General features: G+C 39.5%; 2 protein-coding genes across 2 annotated transcripts in view; both read left to right on the plus strand.

Annotated features, from left to right (window-relative positions):
- The window catches only part of LOC145511146 (V-type proton ATPase subunit S1-like protein), a 66,716-nt gene that overhangs the window by 45,064 nt on the left and 2,591 nt on the right, over nucleotides 1-19,061 (plus strand). The window lies entirely within an intron of this gene.
- Nucleotides 4,903-19,061, plus strand: part of LOC145511149 (uncharacterized) — a 115,403-nt gene continuing 101,244 nt past the window's right edge. The window contains exons 1-2 of the mRNA XM_081503894.1: nucleotides 4,903-4,925; nucleotides 7,481-7,571. Coding sequence (XP_081360020.1) covers nucleotides 7,504-7,571 — 68 coding nt within the window. The 5' untranslated portion in view covers nucleotides 4,903-4,925; nucleotides 7,481-7,503. The remainder of the gene's footprint in view (nucleotides 4,926-7,480; nucleotides 7,572-19,061) is intronic.

Here is a 19,061-nt window from a genome sequence, read left to right on the forward strand (position 1 = left end):
TCCCTTTCATCAAGAGGCTCTTTAGTTCTTCTTCACTTTCTGCCATAAGGGTGGTGTCATCTGCGTATCCTGGATTAGGAGGGGTCAGATAGCAGCACAGCAGCCTTAAGGGGCTAAGGCCAGGAGTGTTAGTCAGATTATATTATGTTTATTAATGGTAAAGTGTTCTATGGCAGATGCAGCTAGACAGTCCACAGAAATACTTATTTATCTGAATAATAATAACAATAAACGAGCTAGTTCTGTTGTAAGAAGACCTTACTTGAGCCATCATGGTGGGTTCATGGAGCTGTCTGTTAATGACTTAAGAAGAGAACTCTTCACTGAAGAAGAGACCTCTTAAAAGATGATCTTTAGTTTTCATACCTAATGGTTGAGCAGTTTTATGCTTTATCCAGTATCTGACTTTTTTTGTATCACTTCTGGTATGTTCAGACTTTTAGGTAAAGAACTGACACTATTCCCATGGATACTTTTATTATTAACCCAGTAGGTATGTGATTGGAGAAGGAACTGGCAGCCCACTCCAGTATTCTTGCCTGGAGAATCCCATGGACAGAGAAGCCTGGAGGGCTAGAGTCCATGGGGTCGCAAAGATTTGGACACAACTGAGTGACTGGCACACACAGGTATGTGATTATTGTCCTGTGATTGTTAGTGCTGTAGGAACACAGCCTTGCCTGGTTGGCAATTCACCAATGACTGGTAGATAACTTAATCTGGGTGCTGGTGGAAGGTGATCTCTGTAATCAAGGAGAAACAGGTAAGGGTAGGAATGGGAATGAAAAATGGGAGGTTCCCGAAGGCCAGTCCTGTAGTAGAGGTCCAAGTAGGTGGGTGGATGCATGAATATGGAGCAAACTAGAAACAGAAACTTGGTAATGTAGCAGATGCTGTCAGTGTCCACCTTTACACCTTACCATTTCTGTGTACCCTGTCTCATCTCTCCATTGCCAGTAACTACCCTCAGAGGCTGCTCTGCCTGTGTTCATGGGAGGCTGGAAGTGCTGAGGAATTAATGCCCCTGGGAATAGCCTTCATGCAGTGACTCTCAGGAGTTGTATATAATTATCCCAGCTCATTTGCCCCTTGATTGGAATAATTGTAGAATGTATTTTGTACCATTACTTGAATCTCCTCAATAAGACTATGCTGTTTTGTCCATTGGAGTATCTTTGCTGGATAATGTTCACTTTATTAACTCCCTTCTTTGCCCTGCCTTACTTCAGTTCAATTCAGTTCAACCAGTCAGTCGTGTACGACTCTTTGCAACCCCATGGACTGCAGCACGCCAGGCCTCCCTGTCCATCACCAATTCCCGGAGTTTACTCAGACTCATGTCCATTGAGTCGGTGATGCCATCCAACCATCTCATTTTCTATCATCCCCTTTTCCTCCTGCTCTCAATCTTTCCCAACATCAAGGTCTTTTCCAGTGTGTCAATTCTTCGTGTCAGGTGGCCAAAGTAATAGAGTTTCAGCTTCAATATCAGTCCTTCCAATGAACACCCAGGACTGATCTCCTTTAGGATGGACTGGTTGGATCTCCTTGCAATCCAAGGGACTCTCAAGGGTCTTCTCCAACACCACAGTTCAAAAGCGTCAATTCTTCAGCACTCAGCTTTCTTTATAGTCCAACTCTCACATCCATACATGACTACTGGAAAAACCATAGGCTTGACTAGACAGACCTTTGTTGGCGAGTAATGTCTCTGTTTTTTAATATGCTGTCTAGGTTGGTCATAACTTTCCTTCCAAGGAGTAAGTGTCTTTTAATTTCATGGCTGCAGTCACCATCTGCAGTGATTTTGGACCCCGCAAAATAAAGTCTGCCACCGTTTCCACTGTTCTCTCGCTATTTGCTATGAAGTGATGGGACCCAATGCCATGATCTTAGTTTTCTGAATGTTTAAGCCAACTTTTTCACTCTCCTCTTTCACTTTCATCAAGAGGTTCTTTAGTTCTTCACTTTCTGCCATAAGGGTGGTGTCATCTGCATATCGGAGGTTATTGTTATTTCTCTCAGCAATCTTGATTCCAGCTTGTGCTTCATCCAGCACAGCATTTGTCATGATGTACTCTGCATAGAAGTTAAATAAGCAGGGTGACAACATACAGCCTTGACGTACTCCTTTTCCTATTTGGAACCAGTCTGTTTTCCATGTCCAGTTCTAACTGTTGCTTCCTGACCTGTATACAGACTTCTCAAGAGGCAGGTCAGATGGTCTGGTATTCCCATCTCTTTCAGAATTGCCCACAGTTTATTGTGATCCACACAGTAAAAGGCTTTGGCATAGTCAATAAAGCAGATATAGATGTTTTTCTGGAACTCTCTTGCTTTTTTGATGATCCAGCAGATGTTGGCAATTTGATCTCTGGTTCCTCTGCCTTTTCTAAAACCAGCTTGAACATCTGGAAGTTCACGGTTCACGTATTGTTGAAGTCTGGCTTGGAGAATTTTAAGCATTACTTTACTAGCGTGTGAAATGAGTGCAATTGTGTGGTAGTTTGAGCATTCACTGGCATTGCCTTTCTTTGGGATTGGGATGAAAACTGACCTCTTCCAGTCCTGTGGCCACAGCTGAGTTTTCCAAATTTGCTGGCATATTGAGTGCAGCACTTTCACAGCATCATCTTTGAGGATTTGAAATAGCTCAACTGGAATTCCATCACCTCCACTAGCTTTGTTTGTAGTGATGCTTCCTAAGGCCCGCTTAACTTCACATTCTGGATGTCTGGCTCTAGGTGAGTGATCACACCATCATGATTATCTGGTTCATTGAGATCTTTTTTGAACAGTTCTTCTGTGTATTCTTGCCACCTCTTCTTAATATCTTCTGCTTCTGTTCGGTCCATAGCAGTTCTGTCCTTTATTGTGACCATTTTGCATGAAATGTTCCCTTGGTATCTCTAATTTTCTTGAAGAGATCTCTAGTCTTGCCCATTCTAGTGTTTTCCTCTATTTCTTTGCACTGATCACTGAGGAAGGCTTTCTTATCTCTCCTTGCTATTCTTTGGAACTCTGCATTCAAATGGGTATATCTTTCTTTTTCCCCTTTGCTTTTCTCTTCTCTTCTTTTCATAGCTATTTGTAAGGCCTCCTCAGACAGCCATTTTTCTTTTTTGCATTTCTTTTTCTTGGGGATGGTCTTGCTCCCTGTTTCCTGTACAATGTCACAAACCTCCGACCATAGTTCATCAGGCACTCTGTCTGTCAGATCTAGTCCCTTATCTATTTGTCACTTCCACTGTATAATCGTTAGGGATTTGATTTAGGTCATACCTGAATGATCTATTGGCTTTCCCTACTTTCTTCAATTTCATTTTGAATTTGGCAATAAGGGTTCATGATCTGATCCACAGTCAGCTCCCCGTCTTGTTTTTGCTGACTGTATAGAGCTTCTCCATCTTTGGCCGTAAAGAATATAATCAGTCTGATTTTGGTGTTGACCATCTGGTGATGTCCATGTGTAGAGTCTTCTCTTGTGTTGTTGGACGAGGGTGTTGGCTATGACCAGTGCATTCTCTTGGCAGAACTCTATTAGCCTTTGCCCTGCTTCATTCTGTACTCCAAGGCCCAATTTGCCTGTTACTCCAGGTATTTCTTGACTTCCTACTTTTTTCTACTTTTGTTTCTTGACTGCCTTACATCTCTGCTCCCCTAATGATGTTTCCTGGCATCACCTCCAAAATAAACTACTTGCATTCAAATCCTTGTCTCAGGATCTGCTCTTCAGGAAACCCAAACTAAGACAAGCAATAATGGTCACTTCTGAAAACAAGGTGGTAGTGGTCGTGGAGAAATGAATGACATCAGCCAAGGAAAAAGGATAGTTTGATAATAGATCTCTGGGGAATACCATTATTTATTGAGTAGGATGAGAAAGAGAACTCTGTTAAAGGATCTCCTAGAAGGAATCAGAGAAAGAGGAAGATAAACCAAGAAAAGAATATTGTCTTAGAAGTCAAAGCAAAAAGGCTTTCAGGATGAAGGGTGTAGTCAGTTATATCAAATTCTGGGGAAAGATGAAGTAAGAAAAGAACTTAAGAAGTGTTTTTTCCTTAGATTTTGTCAATAGGAGGTCATTGATGAATATCATACTTCATGGAAAAGAGGGATTAGAAATAGGTTACGGTAGTTATTGCCCACTTTTCTCCTGGAGGGACTAACTTGAACTGGTTGTATCCCTTCTCTAAAGATCACTGCTTCTCTTAACCGAGCCTCCCCACATGACTCTCTTTTGGCTTTTAGTCATTTCTTATTCCCTTATCCCTTTGGACTCCACGATGGTGTCAATTCTATTGATAGTAGCTCCAGGTTACTGCACTCTCCCGTAAGGATCTCCTGTACCCTACTGAAAGTGAAAGTTGCTCAGTCGTGTCTGACTCTTTGCGACCCTATGGACTATACAGTCCATGGAATTCTCCAGCCAGAATACTGGAGTGGGTAGCTTTTCCCTTCTCCAGGGGATCTTCCCTAAACCTACTGGGATCTGTGTAAATGGTCCCATGGTCCCTTTGTGAATAAACTCTCCTTAAATTATGCTATTTTGAGGGTGCCTGCTTCCTGTTGGGAATTAGACTTATACAGAGATATAGAAAAATTAAAATTTATTTGCTGCAATTTTTTTTTTATAGTTTCTCAGAAAGAATTTAAAGCAGATAGTTTAATCAGATAGAAGAAACTTGAGTATGTTGTAGGGTAAGTCAGCATTTCTCAGGTTGTGGTGGATATTTTTTGCCCACTGTGACGTTATGAACGATGATATTCACACATGTAGTACTCTCCCATAGACGTGCCTGCATGTTGTTACTCTGTGCCCCATTTTTCAGGACCCTACAGCCTGGTAATCGTTTGAGATCCCTGCTGCATAAAGGTCCATTTGTAGCTGAAATAGATAGCTACAGGCTACAGACAATTCCCAGGTAACAAACTGAGGCTTTCTCACTTAAAAAGGTGTATTGGAGTGTGAGAGTGGTGTTATTATAGTACATCCCTTGATTGTTCTCTAATTTATGCAAACAAATTTATGCAGATGAACATCCATTTATAAACAACCATTACCAACAAGTTATATGGGCATCCTGTTAAGTCGAATGCCTCTGTAGCTAGGAGCCCTTGGACTGGACTATAGAGAAAGGTTAAAAACATATGCTCCAGAGAGGCGAGAAAACTCATGTATCAAGTTCCTCAATGTTAACAGATTTGCTTCTGGGAAACCAGGTGGAGAAGCTACTTGCCCTTCCTCAGTGGAGACACAGAGAAGGAACACAACCTTCCAGGGAGAATGCTGAAGAGTTGCCCCTTCTGACTCTGTCCCTGCTTGTGCTTTTTATGCCCTAATACCTTAAAAGTCAGAAGGTAATGAAATGAACAGATCCAGTTTTTTTGTAACTCTTTGGGACAATCTGTCTTTATTTCAAATTTCTCTTTTTATGATAGAACTTGTAATGTTTGCTATATGATGCTTTCAGTTACTGAGATGAGATCAACAACATTTTATAAGGACCAAATGATACTAGAGTAAAAACTTCGAGTTCCAAATAAATGGAACTTAAAATGCGGTTTGGACATTCTAATATTTTATGAGGGGAAAATAGGACACATGTTGGTAAGTCAAATTTAGTTGTTGTAATGGTTATTATTTTGTAACACCTGTAACCTTGAGGGTGGCCACCTGCATGTCCCCAAGTCCTCTGGAGTCACCCTTTAGTTTATTCTCGTTATAAAGTGGCGTGAGTCGCTTTAATGGGAGAAACGTCTGTTCCCCAAGATAGCTGACAATTCAGCAGGAGGGTGGATTGGTGGCATGAGCAGTAGTGACTTATATTCTTGTTGTTCCTTCAAGTTCTGATTTCTTACCTTTGTTGATTTTCAGACTTGGTGACTTCACCTTCTCCCATGGCTCTCAGTTCCTGGAGCTGCTGTCTGACACTGACATGAGTGCCACAGACTTTTACTGAAAGTTAGGGAATATGGTGTAGCTCTTAAAGAGCCTTTCTCCCTCTTCAGAATTCTTTATTTTCAACCTACCCAGGCCAAACTACAGTCAAGTTTAAAGTAACAGCTCTTCATCTATTGATGGATCTCTCTCTTTCCTTTATCCATCTAGCCTGGTACATATATAAGATGAATGTGGTTCTTTTTAAAAGATGTTTTAAAAGTCTATATGTTTAGGCTATAAAAGATGCATACTAGCTTTTCAAAATTTATCACAGAAAAGCTTAGAAATATGAAACAAATTTTTTGTGTTCTTAATAAAATACTTAACTGTAGAATGAACATTATCATAGTTTTTAAGAAGCTAAATTTTACTTTCAACCCTATTACAGTGATAAAGTGTTCATTTGTATCCAGCAGTGGCATTCTGAGCAAAACTCATCTCTGGCTTAAGAGTTTGTTGTCACATTTATGTGAGGCACTGGATTTAGAAACCTACTGCATAGTCTCACAAGGCATATTCTTGTTCCTACTTCAGTGAATCATTCCAATGAGATCTGAAAGTCTCTTTTTGTGTTACAAATGTTTCTGTTCTTCGAAAGGATCCAGGGTCCAGGAGATTTGGCTTGTGGAGATTTGGATAAATGTTCTAAATTAGTCTTTCTCTAGTTTCTGCAGCTCCTGTCTCTTAATTAGTCTTTCTCCTGTTTCTGGAGCTCCTGTCCTCTCAGTTCCATCCCTCTTCTTGTTGAGGATACGCATGTTCCAAGACTGAGCCTGATTTTCCAGTACAGCCCTCCTTCTTACAGTGATATTTTCCTTAATGCGAGCTAAAATGAATTCACTTCATGTGTAAATGCCTTGTGGTCAGAACTCAGGACTTGCCAGGCTTCTCCATTTGTTTGCAGTTTCCATCTATTTCATCCTGCAGCTGCAAAAGGTTTTCTGATTTGTTTTCAGGGAGATCGATTCTGAACTGACCTCGAGTGCAGGGAGACCTCTGCAGGGGCATATGCCGATTTTGAAGCACTATTTAGAAGACCCTCTTTAGGGAAATGAATATAAAGTTATAAATTTAAATTAGGGATGAAGGTGATTATCTATCTAGAAAAAGAAAACAGATAAAAACATTACAATTTTAAAGTTGACTGAGTTCGAAACAGTTTATTTTTACAACTTTTTCAAAAACATACTTTCATGAGAACACAATGCTCAAGATCCTTCCAGGGGAATGTGGTGTGTGTGTGTGTGTGTGTGTGTGTGTGTGTGTGTGTGTGTGTATGGGATTTTTACAGAGATCTGACATTATACACAACTGTATGTGTGGTTAAATAGACTGTTTGGGCCTATTGTCTTCATGTTGGATGCTTAAACTTGAAGTCTGCATCGCGAACAGTTGGGAAGGAAAGATGGATGTAAAATGCGGGAAGGCAAGAACAAGCTAGAATCCATGAAGAGGAGCCAGGATATGAGAATGAACTGGGAACTGTGTCAGTTTTCACTGCCTCCATCCTTTATAAAATAGTGCCTTTTGTTACAGAGCTAGACAAATGTCCCAGGAAGATGTGGAAGGAAGATCTCAGGAAAAGGTGGAGCAGCTACAGGCCTGGGTGCTGCCCTGTGCCAACAAGGTAAACCAGCAGATAAATGATAATATGCTTGAGCTACAAATGCATCCAACTCTACCTTTTGAAGGTTAAATATAATATGGCTGCTGCTGAGCTTCTGCCTTCTAAATCTCCTGCAAATAGGTCTCTCAGATATGGTTCACCTTAACCAGAGACACACAGGGAAGTGAATGCTAGGAAACACGGTTCAGCTGAGGTATACTGATGTATTACAAAGCCACCATAATCTGCCCATTGTCAGTGTGGCACCCATATGCATCTCTGTAAACCATGCTTATTTTAAAAATAAGTACTTTAGCAAAGTCATACTTCTGCCTGACCTGATACAACTGTCCTGTGTACAACTGAAAATATGCTAACCCTTTCCCCCTAAGTGTATACTAATTCCCTTTTGTGTTTTTGATCATGTTCATTCTTCTCTTAAGTCATTCAAGCTCCTGCTTTGTTATCCTGTACCTTAAATACAGAGATAGAAGGTTAACAACTACTGATATATCTTATGTTAGTTGCTTAGGAAATGGGAGAAGGAAGGAACATAAAAGTTATTTAGTGTGTACACAGATGTTCATATCAAAAGAAGGAAGAAATGCAGGAATATTTCTCATTTCTGCAGTTAGTTACATGGTCTAGCTGGTGTTTATAACTGCCTTCTTTTGCAATTGGAATTCCTTTCCTGGTGAGGTAACCTAAACATTTATTCCTGAAGTTTCTGGGCCATTAGTAGTCTTGCATGAATTGACTTGTTTTAGTTTTCCATGGACTTCAATCACATAACAGCAATGCTGATGGGCTCCCCAGAGTTCCTCTTTACCCGCATTGTGCAGTAGCAACCCAATTTCCCCTTGATAGTGCCCTCAGTGTCATTCACCAGGATTATCTGAACAACACAGGATTCCCATATTTTTGGCATCTTGAACTAGATCACTCTTTGTTGTAGTGGCTGTGCATCATACGATGGTTAGCAACATCCTTGACCTCTAACCATGAGGTACTAGTTCACTCTCCTCCTGTTATGACATTTATGGCAACAGAAATGTCTCCAGACATTGCAGATGTCCTCTGGGCAAAATTTCCCCCAGTAACCTTTTTCTTTTGGCTGTTGATTAATAGACATAAGGACCCCAAAGTGGCTATGTGATCATCTCAGTTTCCAGTTCAGTGGAATCACTGTTTTGTCTCTTGCTGAAAGCATTCCTCTTTTGGAAACTATTGAGTCCAAATAAGCTGAGCCTAAAGTTTCAGGGATGAATAGCAAACACTTTGTTAGCGAATCACTAGGGGCATTAGTGAGAGCTGTTAATCCTATTTCTATTCCTTGATTCTTAGATTCATGAATTTTGCTAATGGAAGAAACAGAACTATACATTTGTTGCCAAGTTATATACTACCTCCTGGTCCATAATGCTTCAGCTTTGAAAAGTACTGTCACCCTTTGGGCACTATAACTGAGTGTTCAAAAAGCCATTCTGTTGTTCTGTCAAGTTGGCTACTTTAAGATGGCATCATGGGAAAACCAGTAAATTCCATGAGGATGGGCCCATTGATGGCATTTCATTTGTTGTGAAATGCTTGGCTGGAAGCAGTGCTATAAAATACCATGGTAAGACATTCTGTAAGTCCATGGACAGTGGCAGAAGTGTGGGCAAGGGATAGAAATCCTTGCCTCTGGTAAGTGCTGATCCAGTGAGAACACACCTGGGGAATGGTGACATTCTGGGGACTCATTGTTGTCATCTTGATTTGAGGACTTGTGACCTCTAGAACTATAAGATAATAAATTTGTGGTGCTTTAAGCCACTAAGTTTGTGGTGATTTGTCACTGTGACAATAGGAAATCTTGATGTGAAACTGGACGCAAAAGAAAATGCCAAGTGTCTGAGCAGTGTCCTCTCCTTCTGTGTGCTCCTCCTCTCCTTAGCAGTCTCCATCATTCTTCATAATACTGGCTCCAGGCAAACCAGTGAAGGATGCAAAGTCATCACAAAACTCTTCCTTCTACTCTTTCTGTGCTCTGTGTCCCTGTGTAAACCCCTGTCTACTCGAGGTTCCTACTGAGTTCTCCCTTTGCCCCATCTGCTTTTTTCATCGAGTTCCTTTTTTATTTTTCTTTTGCCCAGGATTTGAACTCTAATAGAAACTTGATAAATTGTTAATGAAGCAGTGGCTTCTCTTTTAAAATATATTTGAAACATTTATATTTTTATAGTGATTTCTTGCAGACTCTTAAGTCACAGAGTTACTCTAATAGTGAAAATTTCAGGTTTTTTTTTGTTTGTTTTCCCAGCTAAACCTGGGAAATTTGATGTCTTTCAAATTACATCAGGTAAATGCCAATCTACCTGCAGGGCATTTTCTGACTCCTTATTGATTATCCCCAAGTGTCCATTAATATTTCCTGTTTTGTGTCTGGAAAATGATGACTTTTCAAGTGTTTTTGTTGTTCACTTAAAAACTTGGGCTTGGGATGTTATTTAGGACCAACAATGAAGGAGACCCCAGTTCGATTCCTCGGTCGGGAAGTTCCCATGGAGAAAGGATAGGCTATCCACTCCAGTATTCATGGGCTTCCCTGGTGGCTCAGACAGTAAAGAATCTTCCTGCAATGCAGGAAACCTGGGTTCGATCCCTGGGTTGTGAAGATCCCCTGGAGGAGAGCATGTAACCCACTCCAGTATTCTTGCCTGGAGAATCCCCACAGACAGAGGAGCCTAGCAGGCTACAGTCCATGGGGTTGCAAAGAGTGGGACACAACTGAGTGACTAAACACAGCACACAGCTCACTGAGGTAACAAAGTTCTCTTATCTTGTCTAGTTTGTTTTGCTCTCAGGTTCTGTTGGATGTGACAGTAAGACATTTTCTGCTGCTCTATGCTCTGTGTCACTCAGATCATTGTTGCTAGTCTCCTTGGTACTGGTAGCCTGGATAAGTAAAACTTGTGTTAGTGGCTCTGGAAAGACTGTGAGTCCATGCAAGAGTGAGAGAGGCTCTTAAGGAAGATGCCATCTTCCATCTTTGTAGCCAAGTAGTGTCAGTTGAAATAGCACACCAAAGAGATACTTTTTTTTTGTACTTTGTTTTTCTTTTTTAATCCCAGCTTTATTTATATATAATTGACATATTTTATAAGTTTAAAGTGTACAACCTATTGATTTGATATACTTAGAGCAAAATGATTACCACCATAGTGTTAGCTAAACCTCTGTCATATAACATAATTACCATATCTTTTTTTTTTGTGGTGAGATCATTTAAGATTCAATCAGTTAGCAACTTTCAAGCATATAATAAATATAGTATTGCTAATTATAATAAACAGGTACATTAGATCCCCAGAACTTATTCATCTTATAACTGGAAGTTTATAGTTAAAAGAGATACTTTTAAATTGCCATGTCATAATGCACCATCTGCGCCTGACAGAGTTTGCAAATCTTTGGCTAGAATCTTCTCTTAGACTATTAAAACCAGCTGTCTCTGTCTTTCCAGATTCTAGGCTTCATGTCTTGCAACCATCCAAGTCCGTGGTTTAGCTTTGTGAGCCCATGCCTCAAATTTGATCCTCCATGTCCTGTGAGTCTATATATGACAGAAGGAAGCCAGTAGGGAAATGGAAAATAGCCTTTATTCCAGGGTCTTAGAGCAGAGACGGACTGAGCACTATGCAAAATCTCTTTTGTTAATAGACCCTGTGGCAGGTCACCTGTGGTGAATGTTTTGCAGAATGGCCACAGTTATTGCCCTCTCTTTATCTGCATCCCTTGTGCTGTAACTGTGCAGTTGCTTACCTTAAGAAATGTAGTGTATTTCCCCAGCATTTGAATCTGGGCTAGCTTGATGATTGTTTTTGGCCAATGGAATGCAGAAGTGATGCTGGGTTGGTTCTCAGCCTAAGAATCCACCAGTTCTCCTGGAACACTGCTCAGCTGTCAAGTAAATAATCACAGAGGAAGAACCTGCTCGAGGGTGAGAGACCATCTGGAAGAGAGATAAGCCATCTGAGCAGAGGGCCACCCCAGACTAGCCAGCACCCAGCTGACCCAGCAGCTGACTGCAGATGTCTAGTAAGCCTTGCTGAGACCTGAAGAACTGCCAAACCAAAGTCAGCCTAATTGCCCACCTGCAGAATTGTGGCTAAAACTTGGTTGTTTTTAGCCACTATGGCTTGGAGTCGTTTGCTCTGCAGCCAAAGCTTACTGATTTTGTCATTAAGGTTAGAAGCATTTCCAAATTACAGGTTACATCCTCTGCTGAGTTATCACACCTGCCACATAAGGGAAAAGAAAGGGCCAAGGATGAACCATATATGGAAGAGATAAAAGGAGGAATACATAGTCAGGTTGCTACTACTCTTAGCTAGTTCTGATGATAATCCAGTTTCTTCTCCTACTAAATAGATCACTTTACAATTCAACTGTAATCTTTTGTTTGTAAGACTCAGAAACTCCCCCACACTGGCTTAAGTAAAGGAAAATTAGTCTCATGTAACTCAAGGGGTCTGGATCCCAATATCCAGCTAAGTCTTGAGAGACTGGCCCTGAAACTGGAGTATAGTCTGCAAACAGCAAGCTACTTTCTCTGACTTGCTGTTGTTCCACCTCTTTCTCAAGATCTCTCATCACTTCTGTATGTTTGCTTCACTTCTCTCTTCAGTTCTCTGCTTATACATTGTTTCATTGTGCCCATTTCAAAATAGCAGGCTCAGACTTCATTCCTCAGGACCTTTTAGCTCAACTTCCATAAATCCAAATTCTCATTCAGAGAGAATCCTATTTGGTCCACTGTTTGCCAGTTAATTGTGCTAGAGTGGTTGTTGGTAAGGTCAAATAAAGGAATCCTTTTTTTGACATATATCTTTTGTAAGAACCAGGGGACTATATTACTATTCTTAATCTCTACTATTGGCAGGAAACACACCTTACTTTTTGGAACTCTTTTTTTTTTTTTTTTTAACCAAGTTACCAAATAGATTTTTACCTTTATTTTCCAATGGAGGATCAACTTCTGCATCCTTCCACTGGAGAAATATGAATGATAATAATCAGCAATTTCCTTTCCTAATCAGGCTAAGGCAGGAATTGGACAATCCCTCTTAGCCCAGAATCTCGTATGTCTGTGATACTCCTTATGTCCTAAGACTCAGGGATTCCGGCCCCTCCTTCCTATGAAGCTAGCTTTTAGTGTCCGTATATGCAGAGTACATCATGAGAAATGCTGAGCTGGATGAAGCACAAGCTGGAATCAAGATTGCTGGGAGAAATAGCAATAACCTCAGATATGCAAATGACACCACCCTTATGGCAGAAAGTGAAGAGGAACTAAAAAGCCTCTTGATGAAAGTGAAAGAGGAGAGTGAAAAAGTTGGCTTAAAGCTCAACATTCAGAAAACTAAGATCATGGCATCTGGTCCCATTACTTTGTGGGAAATAGATGGGGAAACAGTGTCCCACTTTATTTTTTGGGGCTCCAAAATCACTGCAGATGGTGATTGCAGCCATGAGATTAAAAGATGCTTATTCCTTGGAAGGAAAGTTATGACCAACCTAGATAGCATATTAAAAAACAGAGACATTACTTTGCCAACAAAGGTCTGTCTAGTCAAGGCTGTGGTTTATCCAGTAGTCATGTATGGATGTGAGAGTTGGACTATAAAGAAACCTGAGCACCAAAGAATTGATGCTTTTGAACTGTGGTGTTAGAGAAGACTCTTGAGAGTCCCTTGGACTGCAAGGAGGTCCAACCAGTCCATCCTAAAGGAGATCAGTCCTGGGTGTTCATTGGAAGGACTGATGTTGAAGCTGAAACTCCAATACTTTGGCCACCTCATGTGAAGAGTTGACTCATTGGAAAAGACCCTGATGCTGGGAAGGATATGGGGGAGGAGGAGAAGGGGACGACAGAGGATGAGATGGCTGGATGGCATCACTGACTCAATGGACATGAGTTTGGGTAGACTCTGGGAGTTTGTGATGGACAGGGAGGCCTGGTGTGCTGCGATTCATGGGGTCGCAAAGAGTTGGAGACAACTGAGCGACTGAACTGAACTGAATATTCTATTCAGCATCTGAGTCGGGGTTTTTTCCTGTCCTTTTAAAAAAATTGTTTTATTTTACAATAGTCAAAATCTAGCAGCCTGCTAATTGAGTGCTCTCTAATAGCAATTTATAGTTATGTGGATTTTATGGAATAGAAAAATTTCAAAAATAAATCTGGGTACTGACATATGGTTACCAGGTCTGTATTTTGCCATATAGAGCCATTACAAGCTCCCATATCCAATCGTCATCATGTAATGTTAGCTTGAAACCAAGGAAATTGCCATTTTTGTAGGTCAAAAACACTTGAATATTGGCAATTTCCTGTGGTTCAATCTAAAATATTGAAGCATATTTTAACTTGAGAACTATAGGAAGGATATACTCTTTATAATAAAAGAACTGACCTTTACAATGGCTTTATTTAACTTTATGAAAAATGCACTATACTTTCCTTAATTTTCTTATTTCATCATGAACCATGAACACTTTATAATGGTCTGGCACTAGTTTTTGATGTGTCCTCTTTAAACACAGGTCTAGGGAAACACAGCTGTGTGATCCTCTCAGGATCACTCTCATTCCTAAGAATGCTTTTCCCCTAGGCTCCGAGGCATGATTCTGGCCTTCCATTGATTCAAGTCATTTTTAAAGAGCAGTCATCTTCTCTCTGAAGCCCTTTAAAGCCATCATTGAGTGAATCCTTCACTGGCACCAAACTTGGGTATTTAGGGGACATGTTTTCAGCACTCAATTCATTGTCACATTCCCCTCATAAAGAACATGGTTATATTTACAAAAGGAGCCTCAGTAACCTCCAATGGTTCCTCAGTGAAATATGCAAACCAGTTTGTCTATCAACCATGAGTTAAAGATACTTCCCTTTGGATTGCATTTCTTGCACAACTTTTCTATCATCTCAGACAACTCCCCCATCGCCCTCTATTTCCTACCCAAGGGACCTTCATCTCTCTTACAAGCAAGATCCAGACAGATTGTATAACAAACTGGCTTTGGTTATTAAAAACATCTTTTTAGCTCTTGGCACAATAAGCAAAACCACTCCTGATGAAAAGAAAGTCTCTCTCTCCCATATGGTTCTTGAAAGAAGTACAACTTTCTGAATTTACTGTACATGTGAAAACAATAAACAATTTGCATTTCTTTCTTTTTCTAGTAATTGAAACTCTAACCTGAGGGTTTTAAAAGAATGGATTTAGTAATTTCTACATTGTTCGACTTTCTGAAATATTATTGATTCTCAGAGAAGTAACTAAGCTTTAGCCAAATGTTTCAGTTTATCTCTCTCTCTCTCTTTTTTTTTTTTGTGAATCTGTAAACGCGTCAGAAAAACGTTTACTGTAATGTTAGAATGTGCATGTGTTGGCATTAAAACTGTGGTTTTGTCCCTACGGGGAATCAAATGGAAGCAAAATTACAGTTAATTCCTGGTATCTGTAGTAATGGGGAACAGACTGAGTTTGTACCAATAATATTTGAAAAATTTATTTTAGAGATTAGGTTGAACCTTGTCCTACACTAAACCTTTTGCCAGAGATCCACAAGTAGTCAAGTCGTTCTTTTTCCTCCTATTCCTGGTTCAACCAGACTTTGGGGTAGAGAAATAGCTAGCAGAAAAGAAGGGTAAAATCAAAAGACTTATTCACAAATCTCATGGTCATCAGATTTTTCTCAGCATGTTGACTATAGCTCTTTTGTGGGAAAAGGACACTACTCTATAGTAAAAGAGGGTGACAGTCTTCCTGTTCCTTTAGTAAAGTGTCTTGTCTTTCCTTGTGACTTAAAGGAGAATCATCCACTAAAACTCATGTTACCTCCTTTCTAAATTCAGTTTTCAGTTTGTAACTAAAAGAAAAAAAAAAAGAAGTAAAAGGATTTAGAGAATTCTGAAGCCTCTTTGAATCTATTCTCTCAAAAAGGGAAGATTTAAAATACAGCTGAATTGGAAGGAAGCATGTCACCACCAAGCCTTCTACGTCTAGCCGGTAGCCTGCAAGAGAAAGGATTTATTTTATCTGGTTCAGTCGCTGACCATTTAAGAGAAGGAAATTGATTTATAAATTCTTTATGGCCTCATGGCTCTCACAAGGGTTTTCAATAGACCAGAAAGGCAGGGTCTCACTTATTCTGAATCTGGAATGTTTCTTGAATGCAAAACCTCACACGCTTGTAGGGACGAGAGTGTACTGCAGTCGTGGTGTCCAGATGTAATGCTCCAATGATGTAAGCCACTAAATTGTTCTGAAACTATTACTGTTATCTGTTGAAGAAGACAGAAAATGACTTCCAGTTTTAAAAAGTCCTGGAGAATTTTGTAACTCTCTGCTATTCTTAGAAGTAATCCTTACACAATTCTGCAAAAGCTTGATGTATGTATGTGTGTGTGTGTGTGTATAATTATGGTATGGTAGGAATAGGGGAAACCTTAACTACATTAGAAACTTGAAATACAAATGAAATGATGGTTTTAAATAAGGCTGGATATCATAATTAGTACCAGATGATTCCTTTATAGTCAGGAGAGTTCTCCCAAACAGCCATATTTCTTTGTTTGAATGTCAAAATAGAAACTGAATTAGATCCCTTCCCTGTGTCCTCACACTCACAACTTTTTGGGCGGTTTTGCTGCATAGACTTTGGGAGATATCCATTTAGACAAAGATGTATCCTCCATAATATATTCTTTAGAAGGCAGCAGATGTTCTCTGGACCACCTTTTACAATCTCAGAACCAAGGGTTTCTCTTTCCTTCAGGTTTTCTGTGGTTGCTTTTGGTAATGGAAAACATTTTCTTTCTATGGTTCACACATTCAGTAGGCTCACCTCCCTGGGGGAACACGCCTCATGGGCTGCAGGGTATCAACTCCATTTGCTGTAGGAAAGCAGACATATCATCAGATAGGGAGCTGATTCCCACGGAGAATAGGCAGGCAGAGCAAGGAGAGGTGTCTTTAAGCAAATTCTGTTTGCCATGGAAAACCAGGGAAAATCAAACCAAGTCAAACACAGCTGATGCCAGAGTGTTGTTTTTAGTTATTTCCGAGAGACATCAGTTGTTCCTTGATATCTCTGGTAGAAAACTTGTCAGAATAAGTAAATTTATTTCCAGTTTTGTCCTGCTAACAAGTTTTGCCAATTAATTGGTTGCAGTTATCAGTAAGGAAAACGTAGACACACACAAACTTTTCTTATAAACGATTCTCACAGATCTGCATGTATTTGTTTTGGGGATTCAATGTTCCTTTTGAAAATCTTCAAAATATTTCCCTTTTGGTAGATGGATTAACACACTCAATCTGGTTCTTCCTCATTCAGAGAAGACTAAGCTAATGATTCATTGCTTTTCTATCAGCTGGTATTTGATTCACAACAGAATGTAGTAAACCTTAACTCTTACGATGTAAATGGTGGACTTCTGAAAGTCTGTGTGACAGTCAGGGAAGAGTGGAGTAAGACATTTTGTGTTTAGTCAAATTCATTAGTACATAGAGTCACAAAATGATATTTAATATGTAATATTTGGGTGAATAAACAGTGGTATTTCCTCCCTCTTTCTAGATCAACATATTTATTTTATATGCTCTTTTATTTTTAATTAGTATTAATAATATTATAAAAAGTAATACATTTTGTAATATATGTGACATATAGGTGACCAGTGAATTGCACTAAAGTTCAGTTTTCTTATGGAATAGAGATTACTCATACATGTAAATACCAGCTTTTCAGGAGAAAACTGAGATTGTTTCTCCAATTAAATGAAACAAAACCACCCCTCAGTTTTGTATGAGATATCTAATGGGATAAGTAAAATATATTTCACCTTTTGCAATAGGTGGGTAGTTGCTGAAATTCTCCACTTTTCTCTTTAGTGAGTATATTGAATTCTGCATTGAATTCACTGCTGTGAATAATTGAATATTTCACTTTTAAAAGAGAGATATATATTTCACTTACTGATATAAAAACACCTTATTTGGTTTTTATTACCCCATTATTTATATTTTTCCTTAAGGAGATCTTGCTTTCATAGATGGTTTGAAACAAATGATCAATATGCAAACACTGGCTAACCAGCAAAATTGTCATCAGCTTAACATTCTCATATTAATATCAAGATGATACTGATTATGCATTCAGAGATTATCAAGTGCTTGAACATCATAATACCATCTAAATTTAGTGCCTATGTTAAATTAAATTATAGTATACCTTTCAGCTGGTAAAGAATCTGCCTGCAATGTGGGAGACCTGGGTTTGATCCCTGGGTTGGGAAGATCCCCCGGAGAAGGGAAAGGCTACCCACTCCAGTATTCTGGCCTGGAGAATTCCACGGACTGTATAGTCCATGGGGTCGTAAAGAGTTGGACATGACTGAGTGACTTTCACTTTCACATTCACTTTTCATATATTTTGTTAATATATCATACATACTTTTGACCATAGGTTCTGTACTTATAAGCTCATATAGATTCACAGCTTTTTACTGGAGGTGATTTTCCAACCATGGTTTTATTTTTTTTTAAGTTTAGGAGCACTGAAATGTTGGTATTAGAATTGTGAGAAACTGGGCAAGTCATTTAAATTATTTTTTTATGTTATTTAAGACTTCAGGTAGACTTCAAGTAAGACAGAAAACAAATATGAAGTGTCTGCTATTAAGGCTACATAGCATTTGTCATCCTTAAAACAGACATTTGGAATAAGTGATCTTTCACTTATTCATTTGCTCATTTATGTGTTCATTAATTCAGCAAATAGATATTGAGCACCTACTTTGTGCCAGATACTCTGCTGGGTGCTGAGACACACTGATGAGAAAATTCAGATTCAGGCCTTGCTTAGAGTTTAGTGGAATAATGGGCAACATTTATTGAATGTCTAATCTCCAGTTACCTTTAGAATTTGGACATTCCACAAAGCTAAGAACCATTCAGTTATATTATGGAATCTTTAATCCTGGTGGAAGTCAGGGTGATGAAAGTGAGGACCTGCCTATTCCTTGTTCACACCCTTAAGCCTAGAGAGCATAGCACTGGGAAAGGTGACCTGGTGGGAATGTGAGTGGAAAAGTAGGTAGTTACCCTTGGGAAGTGCATGGCAGAAATGGGTTTATTTTTGTTGGAGGGTGAGGGTAAAGCTGTGAGTTTGTGGCGTACTATGAAAGTGATGATTGTGTTCAGGTGAAGGAAAAGCAAACTTCAAATCTCCTTATATTTTAGTGATTGGAAGGAATGTCAGCACCAGCCTGGGAAATATACATTCCAGAAAAACACCTCTGAGGTCTTGTTTTGTTTTGAGGTCTTTCCATTTCTTCTCTTGTCTAAAATGTGTTTCCTCTGAGATCTTTTTTTGTATGGAATGAGGAGTAAAAGAGTTGCCTTGAGGCCAGTGAAATAAAGGAAGTCACTTTTCTGAAAGAAATTTAAATGTTAACCC

Source organism: Giraffa tippelskirchi, chromosome 6 (genome assembly GCF_054371585.1).
Source record: "Giraffa tippelskirchi isolate mGirTip1 chromosome 6, T2T-mGirTip1v1.2.pri, whole genome shotgun sequence".
Lineage (NCBI taxonomy): Eukaryota > Metazoa > Chordata > Mammalia > Artiodactyla > Giraffidae > Giraffa > Giraffa tippelskirchi.